Source organism: Petaurus breviceps, unplaced genomic scaffold (genome assembly GCF_028583685.1).
Source record: "Petaurus breviceps papuanus isolate PSGF00001 unplaced genomic scaffold, PetGlider_PUasm1.0 91041, whole genome shotgun sequence".
Lineage (NCBI taxonomy): Eukaryota > Metazoa > Chordata > Mammalia > Diprotodontia > Petauridae > Petaurus > Petaurus breviceps.
In genome coordinates this window covers 27034086-27054086 of record NW_027187400.1, presented here as the reverse complement: position 1 = coordinate 27054086, position 20001 = coordinate 27034086, and the positions used below count along the sequence as shown (strand labels likewise).

Sequence of the window (20001 nt, the reverse complement as noted above, 5' to 3'; positions counted from 1 at the left end):
ATATTTGTAATCTCTATAGGCATTGTGAATATGGCATTGCTGATACAGGCCCCTATGTCCAGCTTCTATGTACAGGCACATAGAACCTAAAACAAGGACCCAGAACTTTTAGGTAGTTGATTATGTTAAAAGTGCCAAGATAACAGTCCCTTTCAAAACTCCCTTGACTAGAAAGCGAGCTAACTTAATTTTGTAATACATAGTTTTTTTAAATAAGACTTGCTTTGAGATACAGAATTTTATCATTCAGTCATGGAGATGGAAATCAGCAAATGATTAACTCCTAAAATGAGCTGCAAAATCCCCATCAAAATTAGTTATATCTGATTTAAATCTTAACACTCTAATACAAAGGATGGACAGCACATATTATTTTACTGCAGAATAAAAAGGGATCTTAAACTTTAAAATGTCACCCAATTTAGGTCATTTTAAAAGTTGAGTATGAAAGCATCTGTAGCTGTAGCTAGTGATAATTCCCTTAAATACATATAACCCAGTATACTTCTCACAGAACCCTTTCATGTACTTTTTGTGGTCTGCTAATGGCACGTGGGTATTATTACCCTGATTTTGCTGAAAAGGAACCAAGCTCAAGGATTTGCCTGAGATTATTAGTGACTTAACTGAGATCACTGGTGGGAACCTAGGAGTAAATGACCCAGGTCTCCTGACAGCAAGACTGCCTACAACTAGTCCTCAAAATAGCCCTCTCACATAGCATGGAGTTGGTCAAGAGGGAAAAAGGCAGTTGATTAATCTGGAAAGGATGTCCTTGAAACTAATTCTAAGGAACTGTACAAGACAGGCCAGCAGTTTATTAGGGGAAGATTGCAAGTTTAAGAAGAAACAAGGAAAAATGCATGAGAAAGGAAGCAGGGAATAAGAGGCAGACTGGGCAGTAGTCTTGGCCAAGGTACAAAGATGGATAGATAGCAGATGCAGGTCAGAGAACCTCTGGAAAACTCTGAAGATAAGGAGAAAGTTTCTATGTTATACTTAAAAGTAGAAATCAGTGAAATCAGTAAAGTGCTGGGTAGCAGGATTTCACTGATAAGAGAACCTGGCAACGATTGCAGAAGAAGGTAAAAAGACTGTATTATAATGTACCATGTGATTCTGGATAAACGGCAATGGACTCTTAAGACCACAATTACTTTCAAGTTCTTTTGGAAATTTGGGGACCTAATCAGCCTTCACTGATCCTGCCTTGTAAGGGGCAAACCTTATCTCCCAAGGATCCACCACAATCCATTTCCCTGGAGCTAAATTTAGACCCTTGCCGGGAGTTAAGCTCTAGAGAAAACCTTCCTAGGACATTCACCTTGTCAACGGCTTAAGACAGAGAGATGGGAACTGCTTCAAGTTAGTTGTATCTATTGACAACACAAGGTTAACTATTAAAGGTGAATACAACATTCAGGCTAGCTCCTTTAGGAGTTTCTAAGGTTCTTTCCCATTACTAGCTCTCCCAAGTGTCACCCTGTGGATTTACATGAGAAAGTTCAGATAACCAGGAAGCAAGAAACATGACGAATGGTGTCATAAATATTATAACTTTATTAAAATGAAAAGACATATTATTCAAAATAATACAACAAAATGAATAAAATCCTTTGTCCAATACTGTACACATGATGCAGAAATCAGTGCATTTTCTATCGCGTGTTTTTACCTTCATTTACTCTGTACTAAAATATAATAAGCTTTAAATAGCTCAAATATCATCCAGCAGTTTAAACTGTAAACAGCTTGTTTTTACTGTTAGGAGAACATCGTGAGCACCTTTCCTTCCGTGCTTCTCCAGAGAGCATAAATACACTGAAAGCATGGGTGCAGACTTGGAAGCAGTGAATCAGATCTTCTGCTCAGGGTTTTTACTGTCATGGGTGGAAAAGAGGACAAGGCGACCTCTTGTATTAAGACAAACTGTGCTGTTGGTCAGTGGAAGCGTTTCGCTTAAAAAAGCAAAAACCACCTCCAGAAAATACTGAATAGAAACCAGCAACACAAGGCCAGCTTGTGCTGTATTTCCGGTTATAATACAGTCTGAAGTTTAAAAAAACAAAAACAAAAAAACAAAAACCCACCCACCCATAAATGAAAAGAGATTCCAGATCTTAGTCACTGTTTCATTATTGGCTATTGACACTGTGAACACCTTGGTGCCTTTCCATCAGGGAGAGGCTAATGCATCCTCCTGTCTTGGGGAAGAGAAATTGGCAATTTGTTGTTGTTGTTTGTAATGTGCTGTTTTATTGGGTAAAAAAAACTTAGATGGCACCATGAAGAAAAAAAAAGTCTCATTCTACGTGACTGTGACCTACTCACTTTGCTTTCTTTTCATTTTTTCCAAGTGTGAGATATGTAAAGGGAACTTCATGTTTCCCAAATGAGCTTTTAGAAGGAGCCAATCAAACTTTGCAATGATTTTTTTAAATGGTCTAGGTCATCCCAGCCCATGCTCCTTGTTAATGTAGGCCCAGGTTTTTGTGGAAAAGACAAACTCAAAAAAAGAAAAAAAGAACTCCAAAGTCAAAGCCCCCGACCCCACTAAAACAGAACCTTCTGTGGTTCTGAATGAAACAATACTGTCCCTTCACTTGCTCCGTTTTCAGTCTGGCAGCACAGTCTCATTTCTCCAGCTTGAATTGTTTTTAATTACTCTGAATATATATATATATTACTCTAAGATAGTAACTAACTGGTTAACCTGTAACTAGGGTTATACCACAAGTTCCTATATAGATACATATAGATATATATATATAGATATATCTAGATATGTTTCCCCTCCCCCCAACATCACATCTTTAAATTATATAGACTTGAATAGAAAGACTTTTCTCCAAAAGAAAACTGTGGGATCCTCATAACAACACTTTACAGTTGATTTGCCACTCTCTCTTCAAGACAGAGAGACTGCAGCTGTTTACTTTGCCACGGGACCTTCGGCAGACTCACCAGAACCAAGGACGCCACAGAGAGCTCATCTGGCTCACTCTGTGCTGTTGCTGAATGATATTCCCAGAGTTTAGGGAGAAACCACATAGGATAAATGCTTGCGTTTCCCCTGGCCCTCAAGGTCCACTTTCGCTTTGGAGTCCAGCTTTTCGGTCACTGCAGCTGTCCGGCAGTCACTGGACGGTGGCTGACTGGGGGCACCTGCAGCACTGGTTTCTTCTGTTTCCCTAAAGAATTTCTCGTATTTGTCCAGATATGGCGGCCTCTCAGGTAGTAGGTAATAATGTGTTGAACTCACCTTCTTTCCATTTTCAATGATGGGCAGAATGCAAGGACCCTTGCTAGCAGATCCTTCACTGTTCTGTCTTTGCAAAGCTTTACTGCTGACGTATTTGGGGTCAGGGGCAAAGCTCTGCGTAGGGGGCATGACCCCGTTGAGGTAAGATGGAAGGCTTTTAGGACTTGGTGTGCGGGAGTTACTCCGTGACAAAGGTTCTCTTGGAGGCACTTTGGGAGGCCTGTCTTCATCACTATATGTGCTGGAAGTAACTTCTGCTGACCACCTTCTATAATCTGGCTTCACTGGCCTGGGAGGTATGGGAACCCTGGGGGGGACTTCTGGTTTATCTTCATCTGAATTAGGAGAAGCTCGATGTAAGTGGCTGGACAGCCTCGAGGCTGGCTTGTTAAAGGATCCAGCTGGTCCTGAATGGGACCTTCGTAATTTCCGGTGGGACTGCTGAAGAACAGGAGTTGAGTTCTGTACGTTTTCATTTTGGTCAGATGTTGGCCTCCCATCTTCTGTAGCCGGGGCGTCAAAATATGCATAATTGATCTGCCCGCACCCACGGAAGCTCCGTCTGCCTGGAACCCCATATTTAAAGACAGAAAGTGAACAGTCTTCTAAGAGGAAGTCTGTGTCTGAACTCGTTATAAATTCCACCTCGCAGTCTGTGTCATCTGGAGAAAAGTCCTCTGAGATAGGCAGGGGGGGAAGGGGCCTGGAACCCCGCTCACCAGAAGTCACCGAGGAAAACAGAGAGGGCCCGTTTTTTCCGGGTGTGAGAGGCGGACTCCTAGACGCAGCACAGACCCCATTCACAGAGAGTTTCTTAACACCACAAACAACCTGGTCCTCTTCATTCTTTCCAAAGTGTTCACTGGGGGACAGAATGAGAGGTGGCAAGGCAGACTTCATCTGAGATGGAGTCCGGAAACAGTTTTCGGCAAAGCAGTGGCCATTCACTGGGACAGGTTTTGAAATGTGCCCTAGAATAAACAAGAGATGTTAATACAAGATCTCGTTTTCCCACTGTGTGTGGCGGAGCCTCAGCTATCTACACCTTGGGCAGCTCTCTGCCTAACCAAACACCTCTATTAGTGAAATACTTTCCTGGTGTAACCCTGAGAACACTCAGTCAAAGATGGGTGTAATTAGAGAACAGAAGATTGTTCATGTGCATGAACTGGTTCAAAGAACAAATTATCTTCTCTATCTACTTTTGGACATGAGCACAGTGCACACCCACACATCTCAGGCAAGTGGTGTGACGTGTGCACAGTTCGCAGAAGATGAGCAGCATATAATTTATATGGATATCACACGGCACCAGCCTCGCCATTTCAGAAGGGTGACAGCACAAGGCACGCAGGGCACGAGGGAGATAAGGTGAGGACTTGGCTGCTCCATCAGAAGGGCTGCAACAGGGGATTCCTGGGCCCAGCCCGACAAGCAGCCTTGACAAAATCTGCAGACTGGCATCTCTCACTACCACAGCAGGCTGACCCTGCCTCCATCTGCAGCTCTCAAACATGGCCCAGGAAAGATGGAGAAACTCAGCCAGGCTTCTTCCAGGTAAATCTGCATCATTGCTGGAGTCAGAACAGAATTCCTGACTCTACAAAGCTATGTCTGTGAAGCCAGCTAAAGGTGTTGGGTCCCCTTCACTGGAATGGGAGCTCCCAGAGATCAAGGTTAACCTCTTAACTCTGAATTTTTTTCCCATGGTGCTCAGCACAGTATTTGACATATAGTGAGTATTTAATAAATGGTTTTCATTTCTTTAAGAAAAAAAAAAAGCCATCTCTGTTTCCACCCAGCTGTTGCCACTAGAGGTCAGGCAACTGTTTCAAATGTTTCAGACTGTTCCTCATTTTTTTTACATGATGCCACAGGACAAAACACTCCTCACCCCAAGCTTCACCCCCAAATGTTTCATTCCACTGGACTACAACTTTCAAGAGTGGTACATACCAAAGGTTGTCAGGTGCTGCTGGGTGGTGGAATTCAGGTTGTAGGCCATGGTTATTGGGTCAATATTTAAAAAGTTGCTAAAAAGAAAAACATGTCTCAATTAGTCATAAAAAAGGAATCGGAGCACTCATGTCTCCTTTAAACAGAACAATGCCAAGGTGGAGCTGGGATCAGGTGGGCCTTGAAGGTACAAGGCAGCTTAGGAGGAGACTCTCTCCCCACTGACTTACTTCTCAAACCCTTTGCGGCTTCCCCAGCAAGTCTTCAGGCTTCCCATGGCCTGGCCATTCCGCAGAAATCCAGTCTTTAATGGGACTCTGATTTCCTGAGCAGCAACTCCTGCTGATGACATTGTGCCTTACTCTCTACACCTTCACGCTTCTCAGGGATTTTCGGTTAGCCAGCAGCTTTCATTCCCTGGAGAAAAAAGAGGAGGAAAGGAGTAGCATAAAGAAAGAATGCCTTTTTATGGGGTTTCTGAATTTTTCAGAGGAAAACATTTGCTCATTCAGGGACAAGGTGGCTAGTTAAATGTGCAAGAAATCCCAGACAAGAAGTATTCCCCAGGACTGACTAACAACCAAAATTACTGGAGTGAGCATTGGAAAGACCATGTTGGTAGACCCCAGGCCAAGGCTTGAAATATTTCAGTAGAGGGGCAGAGGAACAAGGGATGGGAACTGGCGCCAACAAAAGCAGACCTGACTGCAAGGGTGGACGGGGCAGATGGTGACATGACGGCCGCATTCACCGAGAGCCGAAGCACACGAGCCTTTGTCTAACCTTCTGGTAACCCCCTGTGCCTGGAGGAGTGGAAAGTCCATCTTGCCCTTCTCTTCCCCTCCAAGGAAAGCCCACCTAGAAATGGCCTTTCACCTCGACATCATCCAGAGGAGCACTGGTCAGCAAGCCCTGCATCCAAATACCCAGACACTGGTAACTGTGAGACCCTGTGCGAGTCCCACAGCCTCTGTGGGCCTCTGCCTCCCCTCCCCCTGCTGTGGCACTGCACTCCCGGGCCCCTGAGGTTTCTCCAGCACAGCTCTATCCCTAAACCCTGAAGTAAATTAAAGACATCAGACTGACTCTAAGGTATGGCACTCCGGTGACCTATACGAAAGCATGCGTCTGGGCCACGGGGAAGAGAGACGGAAGCTATCCAGGTATTTCCTTACTTAAGACTGTTGTTCAGTTAGGTCTGACTACTGGCCCCATTTGGAGTTTTCTTTGCAAAGATGCTGAGAGCAGTTTGTCACTTCCTTCCCCGGCCCATTTTTCAGATAAGGAAACTGAGGCAAACAGGGTGAAGTGACTTGCCCATAGTCACACAGCTAGGAAATGTCTAAGGCTGGATTCAAACTCAGGAAGAGGAGTCTTCCAGACTCCAGGCCTGGTGATCTATCCACTGTCACCCAGCTGCCCCTCTCCTCTAAGATACCAGTGGCTATTTCTGCAGACTGTCTCATTTCCAGGATCCTGTGAAAATCAAGTTCTGCAAGTTTACTGGCTTTAGAAGAGCTATACTATTCAGTGACCTAGTCCTTGCTCCCCTCCCCCACTTTAAAAAATAAAACCACACAGATGTAAAAGTACATTCTTCACATTCTCCTTGGTGGAATGCTGGATAATTCAGGCCTTGCCTAGCTCTAAGGCATGAGTTACATAGGATGTAAGTAAACTTTGCCTAATCCAGGGCTACCCCCTTACTACTCTGGGGTCTCACTCAGCCCTTTCAGATTTGCCCTATCATCCCATGGCTCCCCACTCCCCAAATCATTTGTTCAAAGTTCCCCAGTTACCTGGAAAGTAGATTTATCCCTTCAGTAAGAAGACTAAGTCCATCTCATTATAGAGTACAAACTTTACTGAGCACCTAACGTGTAATTATTTCACCTAAAGGCCTTAAAAATGCTCTCACATCTGTATTTCATGTCTGAAGGACTGCACGTATGTTGGTGTTCTATGGGTCACGAACTAGAATAGGCCAACAGAAATCAATGACTATGTAGCTAAAGAAGACGAAGACCACAATGAAACATCACGGCCCGTGTGAGCGCATTGCTAAGCAAGGTGACGATCTGAGTGGCGTGTTAGAAACCTATCTCAGAAGGAGGCGTGCCATTCCCTCCCCCATTTCAGGGTCCAACAAATACCACTTGTTTATTACAGCAAAATTACCCCGGAATTCAGCTGGGCTAGGTATGTGTATTAATACTCGCTTGGGGATTCTGAAAAAATGTATTTTCTCTCCATTTACTATTTCTTGAGTCAAATGAGGCTGGAGAAAGCCCGGGAAGGGGGGCATCTCCCTTTGTCCCCTCAAACCAGCTGTTAGCACATCAGTCCCAAGTATTTATATGGTGGTTTTTCTAAGCCTACTACGAGCACTGGCAAGAACATAGGGAAAGTATCTGTGGTAATATAAAAATGAAAGGCAAGATAGGAAGGAGAATATGGTATTTAAGTAGCTTGAAAGCACCCGTATGAAGATCACTCATTCAGATTACAGGAAAAAGCCCCAGGCCATTTGAGGAGGCCCAACCCCCACCTGTATGGCCGCCAACAAGCACTCCTCGTAATTACTGGGTCAGCCTCCTAATGCCATCTAAATCTTAGCTTTCAACAGAATGATTGTGTAACTATTCCCTGTTCTGAAATTGCCTTGGAATTTTAGGCTTACATTTCAATGGACACTTAAAACTATTTACACATTCTAGGAAAAGTTATTTTTCAATCATTGTTTCCATCACCTACTTGTTAGCTTTCTGAAGGGAAAAAAATTTTTTTATATATAAAAGAATTGTATTCACTGAGCCAGCTCCCTCCTAACCACAATAGTGCCTTTGTGTATTCATAGAAGGTTGACCTGCCTCTAAATTTCAATGGGGAATTGTGAATGGGCCGTGTTATGAAACTGTCCGAACTTCCTACTTGCTTGAATGGCAGACGTGAGGAAGGCAATATAATTGCATGTTCTCCTCAAATGGAAAATAGCCTTGGATTGTGGATTCTAAAGGGCAATGTGCCACATGTGAAGAGACAAACAGTTTAATTTGTGTTCATCAGAGATTATAAGCTCCCCACAGTCGGGACCATATCTCACATTAAAAAAAAAAATCCCTCTTTGGCACCTAGCATGTAGTAGGAACAGACATCAGGGCCCACCTGATCCAACGGCCTTGTGTGATAGGTGTAGACCCAAAGCTCAGGAAGGTCACTTAGCAGGAGGGCTGGGATGCAAACTCAAGGGTCCAAGTCTTTCCAGAAGTATTTGCTCCTTCCCCTGCACCAAGCCAGGCCAGGAAACCTTAGCGAAGATGGGCGACCACCCTCCCACCAGAGCTATTCTTCTGATGTTCACAATCAATAAGGTGAATCTCAAGCGTTCAGTAAAAACCAACCTCAAGCAGTTAGCTTAAATAATATTCACCAAAGTGGGCTCCTCTATGGCTCTGTTTCAGATGTAGTTCTGCTTTAGAATTCATTGGGAAGCAAAAGGAATTAAGAAAAAAAATCTTTGCAGGGAAACTGACACCTGAAAATACAATGCGTGCCATTCTACTGCTATGAAATAACAAAAATATGATTAGATTAAGAAGTGTTGGGCAGCATGATCGAGACCCAGGACCAAATAACCCAGGCTACAAAAACACTGGCTTCCTAAAAATTTACCAGGCAGCCTTGAACCTGCATTGGGGTGTCAAAAATCCAGCAGATCCCAAGATAATTCTCTTTCCAGACCATACTTTATAAGCAGTCAGTAGAAAGGGGCTGTGTGGTGGAGGCAGCTCCTTAGAAGTCCAGGGCCTTACCCCTGGTCATGAACAGGCATCTAATGGCACCATGGGGAGCTGACCCCAAGCCTAGAGCCACTTCTACACACCATGCTCTGCCATCATCACATGATCAAAAAGGCCCACACGAGGAAGCACCATATAATTACAGCCAAATTAAAAGAAAATTTGCTTCCCATTCTTGCCTCTTTTAAAAATAATTACTATACTAAGGCTCAATGGTTTAGATGAACGGCTGTTGGAGCCCCAGATGTTAATGAAACCCACAGAAAGTCTGGATGGAAAAAGACTGGTTTTAAGTTGATATCAATAACTAGCATCAGAAAAAGGGGGACTATCAAGGAAGAAGGGGCAACAATTCATGCATGAAATTCACCTGCTGATTATATTTCAAAGCTGATTTTTCAAATTCAGAAACTGGAATATTTTTGTTGAGTCAAAATACAATGAGTTAACTAGGCCACCCGGGCTCAGAATCTATTTCTACTGTTGAAATCCTAAGGTACTACACAAAGGTCATTTCAGGATTCCTTAATCTTTTGCTTCCTAGTAATAATAAACAAATATAAAAAAGAATTACTGTGAACGCTTCACAATTTACAAAAGGCTTTCATTCTATCAATTCAAATATCTATTAAGCCACGAGGATATGCAAAGATGTAGCTAAACAAGGAGGATTGAAGCAATGATAAGATATCGTGGTTTTCAAGAAGTTTACAATCTAATCAGTCTAGAAGTGAGCTGTGGGGACCCCAGACTGCAATGCAAATTAGGGAATTAGTGCCTAGGTGAGGTCCAAGTGCTCTCTTCCACCTCGAGATACTGAAGGAGAAAGCTTCAGGGAGGGGTCAGCCACTGCTTCAGGCTCTCAGGTTTGAAGGCCCAGGCCAGCATCTGGGGAGTGGCTACAAACTCAAGTTCAAGAATGCAATGGCATCTATTTGTTGGGTAAGAAACAATGAACAGGATGAGTAAAGAGAAGCCTGGGAAGACTTACAGGAACAGAAACAAAGTGAAGCAAGCAGAACCAGGATGGGGTGACAAGGTAAAGGGGGAGGGGGGAAATGCTACAATGTGGTTAGCACTTAAGAGAATCTAAAGTGTGTCTTCTACCTTTCTTTGTAGAGGTAAGGGGTTGTGGGTACAGAACACTGCATGCATTCTGACTCTGAGTGTCTGACCTCTCATTCTTTGTCATAGGGGATGGCTCTCTGGGGCTGAGGAGGGTAAGGAATAGAGGAAGAAATTAAAATCATGTAAAAATCAAGTCATTTACAAAATGAAGAAACAACAAGGTTTCAATCAACCAAAGTGGTAGAAGTGTGTCCTCTTGGAGTATGACTATTAGCAAAGGCAGAAGAGGGCAGGAAGGAGGTAGAATGACCCCCACCCTTCAGCAGGGGAGAGTCTGGAAATCTAAACCATGAGTCTTCTAACTTCAGATCTCCAGCTGCCAATTTTCCTGGTGGTGATCTAATCAAAGTCTTCCATGTCACATATGAGAAAACTGAGGTCTGGAGTCTATAAGCAACTTGGTAATCAGTGGCAGAGCAGAGATCCAATCTCAAGTATTCTGAATCTAAAATACAATGTTCTCTCCATTATACCAAACTGTCATCTTCAAGTACTTTTACCATTAGAGAACAATAGCAAACTTAAGCCTGCTACTATGTAACCACTTGAAAAAGGTCTAGTTTACATTTATAGTGCTCAGAAACCCCGCCCCCCCTAGTGTGGGGCAGCTAGGTGGCCCAGTGAACAGAGCACCAGCCCTCGAGTCAGGAGGACCTGAATTCAAATGTGATTCAGAAACTTAACACTTACTAGCCATGTGACCTTGGGCAAGTCACTTAATCCCAACTGCTCTGCCTTTCCCCCTCCAAAAAGCAAAAAACAAAAAAACAAAAGAAAACCCCCTAGTGCAGAAGAAACTGACCTTACTTTAAGACATTCACCTAGATTGGCTCACCTGGCCACCTGATCTCATTAATGAATCTCAGAGGCAACTGGGAGGGGGAGGGGCACATTTTTGTCCTACAACTCATCCACTTGTGCCTGATGCTTCCTTATTGGAAAGTGTGATGTAATTTCCTCTTTTCAATCTGGTTTTAGAACCTGATTTCTGTTTCTTCAGAGTGAAAAATAGTCTCCCCAGACCTTTTAAACATTCATCTACAAAGCTACTTTGGTACCTAGATGAGATCACATATTATCCTTAAATATCATAGCCACCCCCTGGGGAATGGAAGGAGTTTGTACAGAAAAGCCCTGAAGTGGCTGGGGACACGAGTTTCACGGGCTTTGGGTTGAAGGCTGAACCCTTGCTGGGTTTTGGGGGACCCAAGACCCAACCAGCACTTGTCATTCATATCTGACCTCTAAAAACAACTAATACTGTTCCATTGAAGGTCTGTCTGTACAGTTCAAGAGCTTAGAAGTTTCATTTTTTTTTAATCTAAGAAAAGATATTCAACAACTTGCAAAACATTTCCCCCAGGGGAAAAAAAAAAACAGTAATGTGTGGGTAAAGCCATTCCTCTTCTCATTCTGCAGATGAAGAATTAGTGGGGTCAGGTCATGCTGATGGTCACACCAACCTGTGAGTGGCAGGCAGGACTCCCAGTCTGACCACCTCTGTCGTCATCATAACCTGGCTTACTGAAGGGACAGCTATCACTTGCATACAGCCTTTAATCAAAAGCTCTGAATTTAGGTTTCTATAGAGATTTTCTTTTAATATAAGGGTTTTTAACCTGGGGTCCATAAACTTGGTTTGCAAAAATATTTTGTATTTCTAAGTAATTGGTTTCCTTTGAAATCCTCTATATTTTACTCAATTGAATTTAAAAACATGATTCAAAGAAGGCTTCAGCAGACACTGCCCAAGGGGTCCAGGGCACAAAAATGGTTATGAAGTTGGCTTCAACAGGAGGCTATTAGGAGCCTTGGGGAAATGATACATGGAATAGCTAAGTTCCTGGAGAAGTCTCCTATGTAGCAGTCAGCTTGAAATGCCAGTCTGTCTGCATTATACAGGATTTAAATCCCTGTCTTCTGATGCAGTATGCTGGGGTGGAAGATTTGCCAGAGAAGCCCAACTTCTGGCTAGAAGGCTTTCATCTAGACCAGTGATGGACAACAAGCTGATCCAAGAAGCAGCCTTGATAAAATCCTTTAGGTTCTACAGCAGCTCATGAAGGCCATCTAAGGAAGGCCTATAGGAATCTGGATCTGTCAGAAAAAGAGGCACCCAGATCAGGGGTGGGGGGAACCCTTTGACTTCAGGGCCACACTGGAGGACCTAAAGGGCCACTTGTGGCCTCGAGGCCGAACGTTCCCCACCCCTGACCCAGACAGATGAAATCACAAACACCTGATATATACAAGTCTTTACATCTGATGGTCCCACAATTATCAAGAAGTCTGAACTTGTAGTAATTTACACTACTGCAGTCATGAAGCTACTTTTCTTCAGTGGTTTTGAAGGGTTACTGTATGGTGATGTCCCAAGTTTACAGATGGAAAAAACTGAGACAAAGAATGAAGGCCAAATCACTTGCCTAGGACAAGAAGCTACATCAACGCAAGAACTTAGAAGCAGAATTAACCAAAACTTAAAGGCTCCTAAGTCTGAAGCTGTTAACCATCAGATCATATAGTTTCTGTGATAATCCTGGGAGATTTAAACTCAGAATTTTAGAAGCATTTTGTTTGAAGATTCAGTGTTGGTCAGGAATACCTGTTTCAAATCTGTCACTAATGAGCACCTCTATGGATGAGGAAGTTACTTAACTTCTCTAGCTTGTTTCTTCATCTGTAAAATGAGGATAAATGGGATGGCTAGGTGGCACAGTGAATAAAGCACCGGCCCTGGAGTAAGGAGGACCTGAGTTCAAATTCGGCCTCACGCACTTAATACTTACTAGCCATGTGACCTTGGGCAAGTCACTTAACCCCAAGTGTCCTGCCTTCCCCCCTCCAAAAAGCAAAAAAAAAGGTGGGGCAAATGACACAAGAGTACCCATACCTCACAAAACTGTTAAAGCTTAAAGGATAATACAAATAAAGTGTTTTTAAAACTTCAAAGAACTATATGAATGTCAGCTTAGTTTTTTTTTCTTCAAGGAAAAAAATGGCCAACTTAAAGCAACAGCAATAAAAACGACCCCTTGATTTGACCACCCTAATCAAACCATTAGGTAATAGTTTTATGTTCTATAGCTTTCAGTGGTCTCTCTATGTAGATGTTAGGCCTGGCCAAATGATTATAACAGAGAAATATATGAGAACCGTGTACTTTGCTGCATTGGCTTCATTTCATTCACAGCAGAGAGGCCTTTGAAAACCTATTTAATCACTAGATTGTAAACTCCTTGTGGGCAGGGACTGGGCTTTATTGTCTTTATCTTATCCACCTCTTGTCTAGCAAAGTATTTTGCACACACACAGTGGCCACTTAAGTCAGTCAGCATAAAAGAACAGATGCAGGAAAGGGCATGGACCGCTATGAATGACCCAACGGGGATGGGTCTGGATGGTAATGTGAGAAATCCTTTGGAATTATGTTACAGATTATAGCAGTATGTGCTGCACAGACTTACCAAGCCCCTCACCCATTGCCAAGACACTGATTTAATTTACTGATTATTGATACAAAACCACTCAACTGCTATTCTAGGTTCTGTGATTTCTTAGCTATGAGTACCAAAGCCGATTCCTGGACTCCTCTGCTTCGAAGATTTGTAAAAGGTCCTTGGAGGGGAGGGCAGGGAAGGGAAGGAGGGGTTTGTTATCTGAGGTCTGTAAGATCCTTCTATCTTAGTAAGACCTACCAGAGATTGCACTCTTTGGAATTTAAAGTCACCAGAAACTGTTCTTCTGAGAAGATACTTTACATTTACTGAGAAGAAAGGATGGGAGCTGCTAAGAGTGCAGTGGCTAGAGCACCCACTGTGGAGTCAGGAGGATATGAGTTCAAGTCCAGCCTCGGACACTTACAAACTGTGTGACCGTGGGCAAGTCACTTAACTCCAATAAAGAGAGGGTGGCAAGAACTCATAAGAAAATTATTTCTGCAACTACAGAAGGCAGAACTTTAATGGCAAAAAGGGATTTTTAACTTAGCAACGTAGAAGTGATGAGCATCAATTGTTTTGTTGATTTCTCTTGGTCTTTAGTATGTATGATCATAAGGTTTTGATTTCTGCATCTACTAAAAAGGATCTCCTTATGTGCCCAATTTACACTTTAATCAAAAGAACTTCAAACATGTTTCTTCTGAAGTTCAGCCGAACGCATTAAAGTCCTACCATCTCACCCTGGACCCTTGTCTACCAGGTTTTCATTCCAAGATGTACTCAAAGGGTTCTGTTCTAACTTGGCTGCACAGTGTGGACCTAAGCTCTGCCAAGTTCTTTTGAAGGACCCCAAGCTTCACCCTGAGACAAAGGCTCATCTTTTTACCATCTGCATTCTTCTGGGGAGGCCACAAGTCTGGCTGCAGGTCATAGAATACTACAGTCTCTGATGAAGCAGGAATTGAGAGTTCCCAAAGGCAAGGTGCATGTGCCATGGAGCAAGGGCCAATCAATACACTGTAAGCAAGGAAGTACAGGGTGAAGGAGGATGTGGTCAGTGATATGCTGGCTAGCTTTGCCCAATGGCTTCTTTCTTGCCTTCTCTTTAGAAAATCCTCATTACAAGGGATGATGGGTCACTGGGGGGCGGGGGGCAGGGAGAGACATATATGAGAAATGGAATCAGTAAGATACAATACCTCATCCCCATCCCCCCTGGGGGGGGGGAAAGAATGAGCCTGCACAATCATATAGGGAGAGCAAGACAGATAAGACAGTCTGCATACTCTACTGTTACCCACCCCAGGAAGAGAAAACTGATTCGAGGCTCCCAGCAAGTTGAGGAAACACACTAGGGCAAATTTACAGAAGGATCGGAGCCCCTGGGATGGACAGGCATGTGATAGATAGGTTGTGACTTTTTCCATCAATAGTATGACTGTCCCCTCCTGATCCCAGTTCTGAATCTCAAGGATAACACTTAATGATTAGGTTCTACTGAAGCAGTGATTGTGCCAAACACCCATGACTGCTGCTGGGGGAGCCGAGCAGACTGCAGCCTTGCTCTGAACTGAGTTTTAAAGGAGAGGGTCACATGGGCTCGGAGAAGCTGAGCCACTGGGCCAGGGCCACTCGGCTGGGGAGAGGGGAGGGAGGGTCAAGAACATCTGAATCTAGGTCTTCCTGCCTCCAAGGCCAGCCCTCTCTCCACCATGCCAGGCTTTAATGAGATTAAATTCAGCCTGTGGTCACAGGGGAGAAATGGCAATGTCAAAAACTGACAGTTGTAGTCTTTGGACTTCTCCCGCTACCAAAATGATTTTAGGAGGTGCATCTAAGTGCATAAAGTTGGAAGAAATGCTAACATTTGTTCACACCGACCTAAATTAAGTTTAGCACTACATAGTCTAAAACCTGCGTGTGTGTGTGTGTGTGTGTGTGTGTGTGTGTATGTGTGTGTGTGTGTATACATACTTCTTGACAATTTCCTCTGAGCACATTTTTTATGGCAAAAGAATGTAGTGACCTGTGGATGTGAAGGTCACTACAAGGCAATCCCCCTCCAGCAGCCTTGGACTAATGGTGTTTAATAGGTGCCCTGGCATGCTCCATGTTCCAGAACCGTCTGTGTGACAGTGCCGGAAGAACAAACTACAAGGCCTAGTGGAAACCCACAAATGGTAAGGGATTTAGATTTCCTCTGTTTCACACACTGTCTTGCCCCCCTCCCATGTTATTAGAGAACCACCAGCCCTAGAACGAAGCAAGAAATCTGCTTGACTTATTGTAATTTACTTCAGCAAAACCTCCTAAGACTCAAATGCAAAGGATAATGTGCCCAAACCAAGGCCACCTGTATGATTTCATTTGACATTCACAACCACCCCAGGTAGTAGCAGAAGAGCCACAAAATCCAGGTTTTCTGCCTCTCTGGTCCTGTGTTCTTTCCATTGTAACGGGGCTCTTGCATTTATAAAGAGTACCTTCTTCCTTCTAAGGTTCTGGGTCATCATCTATCCTTATAACATTCTAATTGTAGATGGTGAAAGGGAGGTGGAGGAAGGTTACATGAGGACCCCACCCCCAGCAATGCAGAACATTCAGGACCAAGCCCCAAAGTAATGTCTGTGTCAGACCCTAAGCTCTTGGAAAGCAGAGAGATGTATACCTGTTTGGAATGATCTGTGATGTAACCTGTTCATCAAGAGGGCACAGAATTGAGGGCTGGGCCTGGAGTCAGGAAGCTGTTGTTCAGTGATTTCAGTTGTGTCCAACTCTTTGGGACTCCATTTGGGGTTTTCCTGAGAAAGATACCGGAGGGTCCAAGGCTCTATCCACGGTGCCACCTGGCTGCCCTGGAAGATCTGAGTTCAAACCTTGCCTTAGGCCCTTACTAGCTGCGAGATCCTGGGCAAGTCCATTCACTCTGTTTGCCTCAGTTTCCTCATCTGTAAAATGAAGATAATAATAGCACCTACTTCTCAGGGTGGTTGTAGGGATCAAGTGAGACAATAACTGCAGAGTGGTCAGCGCAGTGCCGGGCACACGGCTGGTCCTATATAAATGCTCCTTCCCTTCTCTGTCCTGTAGAGGATATAATAAAACCCGTTTTGCGACTATCGTTCCTAAGACTATTTATACATGAATTTTGCTCTAAATTTTACTTCTTGAATGCTCCAAGGATAATTTTTGGATGCAGGCAATCCCTTCGATGACACCAAATTCAACCCCTCTCATTCACTTCAGCTTTGTGATCCTCTGGCCAAAAACTGACTACAACAGAAAAACCCCGACCTCAAATTTTACCAACCTGTTTTCACTCTACTCTTAATCCAGATCATTAGCTACTTCAGTTATTACTCTCCTCAAATCTGAAGGCCTTTCTTTTTCTACTCTTTCCTCTTGAAATCTGGTATGCTGCCCGCTCTTAAGATTTTCCTCCTGTAATCGTAGATTTAGAGCTGGCTGTGGAGTTCAACCCATTAGACACTTCACAGACGAGGAAACTGAGGCAGAACTAGGACTAAAACCCAGGTCTTCTGCCCTCAATCTAGCATACTTTCCACTGTTTCTTAATGTCTGTAGGTCCATCCCAAGGAGGCCAGTAACTTACATTCAGGACCCTAAAGTCACCTGTTTGACCTGCTGCTAAAAGCCTATATTTATGTTACGTGAATAATGCCAGAAGAACACAAGGAGACTGTGTTTATCTAGGGAGTTATTCATTAGCTTTTGTGAAAGCCTGCCAAACCTCCCTGCTGAAGTGTGGTAGACTAATTCAGACGATGGAGCATCCTTCCAAATGATTTGGATTAACAGAAGTGTTGTTTCTTTGGTGTAGATACTAAGCTGATGACATTCCAATTCCTGGAATTACCCTTGGCACCACCTTTCCTCCCCTCAGTTCAGGTTCACCCTCTAAAGCAACCTGTCGGCATGTAGACAATCAAGTCCATTGCAAGCATGTTAATTTGCACCTGTAATTTCACCTTAGCTACTATTAGTGTGACCAGAAAGGAAGGAAGCATCAGCCCAGTTTAACTTCTCTGAAATAATAATAGCATTTTCACACAAAAGTCAAGTCAGTGTCAAGACAAAGGTTTTTTTTTTTTTTTAATGGTATGATTAGCCTTCACTCAAGTAATCCATACCTTCTGTGATCAGAAAACATGCTGGCCAAAGCCAGTCATTTTTACCTACCCTGTTCAAATATTGAAAAAGGGCCAGAAATTTCTTAAGACTAGCTCATCAAATAAAGGCACATGTATTTGTCTTGGGGGCAGTCAGGTACCCTCCTTTCCCTTCTGAGACTTGTACTAGGGCTTGCCTCATGGACAATTTTAGTTTTTTTTTTAATGTATTAATTATCTACTTTTCAAGGGCACTGAGCTAGGCACCATGCAGGATGCAAAAGATCAAGACAGTCCTGGGCCTCAGGGAGTTTACCATCCAGAAGATCTGATAAATTATATAATTTGTTGGTCCAACACCTCCAATCCCTTCCTCTTGGACACAATTAAAAATAAATGCATGCGTGAATTGAGCTGAATGATGGGTACTGAACAATAATGTCAAAGACGTATGATAAAGACTGTATTTATTTGTGTTCAAATTTGCTATTATCTGCGAATGATCTTGGGTTAGTAGTAGCATACTACATAACCAAAAGAGAGTCAGCATGTTAAATGCAGCCAGCTCCTCTGGCTTTGGTCTGGTGCCAGATCTGGTAGTTGTAGCTGAAAAAATGACATTCTAGCTTCAGGGAGGGCAATGTGCATGTCCTGCTTAAGAGTAATTTCTGCCTAAAATTGCATTATCTCAGAAATGTAAACAGAAAGGCAATAAAGAAAAGTTCCAAGGAGGCTGGTTGGATCAAGTGCTGCAGACTACAAAAATACTTACACTGACTACTTTCTTATGGCAAATTACCAAAGCTTAAAGCTTGCTAGTTACTTGCTGTGAGAGGGGAAAAAAAAAAAAAGAATTTTAACCTCACCTTTCTTCACCCCTGACAGTTGCCTAGAAACCAGTCCTGCCCTACCTGTGTTACAGGTGTACCTAAAGTCACCAACACACCTCCTTTAAAGCTACAGTCTCTTTTCTGACTACACTCAAGTTTATGACTAACAATCTATTCATATGTTATCAAGTAAGGGACTTGTTTCTTTCAAGCAATGATGAAATACTAATAAAGACTTAGCAAGCACCAATACTGTACCAATTATAGCAGCCACCTAATTTGTATTGGGTTATGGACCTCAAGACATTGTTTTCTATATAAACATAGCAAATACACAATCCACCAATAATCGGTACACTTTGTGAGTAAAAGCTGCCTAACTATTCTTTTTGAATCACAATGCCGGGGAAATATTTAGGAACCTCTAAGGAAAAGAATGAAACAGGGCCACTAAAATAGTATAGGATGTATCATCGGGGTAAAAAAAAATAATAATAATCACAGCCTCCTAAGTACAGGAAACGTGAGCAGAGATTCCTGAAGCTGATCTCGGATCCCATCAGGAGTAATCATGCGCAGGCAATTACCAAATGCCTACCAGCAGCCTCCCACCAAAGCTTTCAAGGTAGGATTTATGGGCTATAAGGCATTTTAACAGTGTCTAATGCTATAAATAAAACAGTTCTGACTCAAAAAAAAAAGAAACCACCCCTCAGCAGCAACCCCGAGCCCGCTAACCACGGGCGGAGGGCAGCCGCAGGAGACTCCTGCCGCCCGTCACGCTCCACCTCGGCGCGGCTGCAGCCGCAGGAGCCAGCGCGGGGCTCGGGGATGCCCGGGCGCCTGCCGAAGCGCTGGGGGCTGGGCTGCGCCGCCCCGGGGGGCGCTCCCCACCTCGGGGCAGCCGCGGGGCCAGGCTGCGCCGGTGCAGGGCTGTGCGAGGCTGCACGGCTGCACGAGAACAATGGTCAATGGAATGAAAGGGGAGCCGGCCGGGCCGGCGCACCGGGCTCCGCAGCCCCGCGGGGAGGGCTCCGACGTGCGCCCCCGGCCCCCGGCGCGGGAGGGGCCCCGCGCCTCTTTCATCTCGCACATCTGGATGGAGACCCCCCCCCCAACATCTGCAGGGAAGTCAGCGCCGCCAGGCCCCGCGTCCCTCCTCCTTCCCGGAGCCGCTCCCGCAGAGCCACCGCCGCCCTCCAGCCCCGACCTCAGGCCGAGGGCCCCCTCACCTCCGCGGAGCCGCGGCGGCCGCCGCCGCCGCCGCCCGGCCGCCAGCCCCCGTCCCGCGCATGTCCGTCCCGGCTGGCTCAGCGCCGCGGACAGAAGGGCCGGGACATTGCGCAAGCGCAGACGTCGCTAGCCTAGCAGGACAACCCGTTCCCGTCGATTGTAAGCTTCTGAGCGCCGGCGCCGCCGAGCGCCTTATATAGCGAGGAGGCGGGGGCTGGG

At 44.3% G+C, this 20001-nt stretch overlaps 1 protein-coding gene across 3 annotated transcripts; it reads right to left on the bottom strand.

The window, feature by feature from the left end:
• Positions 1 to 1542: 1542 nt before the first annotated feature.
• On the bottom strand, positions 1543 to 19927 carry ERRFI1 (ERBB receptor feedback inhibitor 1). Of its 3 annotated transcripts, none has more exons than XM_069079110.1 (4): positions 19782 to 19927; positions 5449 to 5635; positions 5219 to 5295; positions 1543 to 4233 (listed from the first exon to the last, which is right to left on the bottom strand). In XM_069079110.1, the coding sequence occupies exons 2-4, from the start codon at positions 5568 to 5570 to the stop codon at positions 3035 to 3037; spliced, it is 1398 nt and encodes a 465-aa protein (XP_068935211.1). In that variant the 5' UTR covers positions 5571 to 5635; positions 19782 to 19927; the 3' UTR covers positions 1543 to 3034. The 3 variants fall into 3 exon arrangements, with proteins under 3 accessions (XP_068935211.1, XP_068935213.1, XP_068935212.1); XM_069079112.1 differs by lacking the exon at positions 19782 to 19927 and adding an exon at positions 16568 to 19283; XM_069079111.1 differs by lacking the exon at positions 19782 to 19927 and adding an exon at positions 16258 to 16552.
• Positions 19928 to 20001: the final 74 nt, after the last annotated feature.

Excerpts from the sequence above, each read along its gene's own strand:
- ERRFI1 (XM_069079110.1), bottom strand. The coding sequence starts at position 5,570 with ATGTCATCAGCAGGAGTTGCTGCTCAGGAAATCAGAGTCCCATTAAAG. Across the intron at positions 5,296-5,448 it reads AGCCGCAAAGGGTTTGAGAA|CAACTTTTTAAATATTGACC; the intron begins GTAAGTCAGTGG and ends TTTTCTTTTTAG. Across the intron at positions 4,234-5,218 it reads GCAGCACCTGACAACCTTTG|GGCACATTTCAAAACCTGTC; the intron begins GTATGTACCACT and ends TGTTTATTCTAG.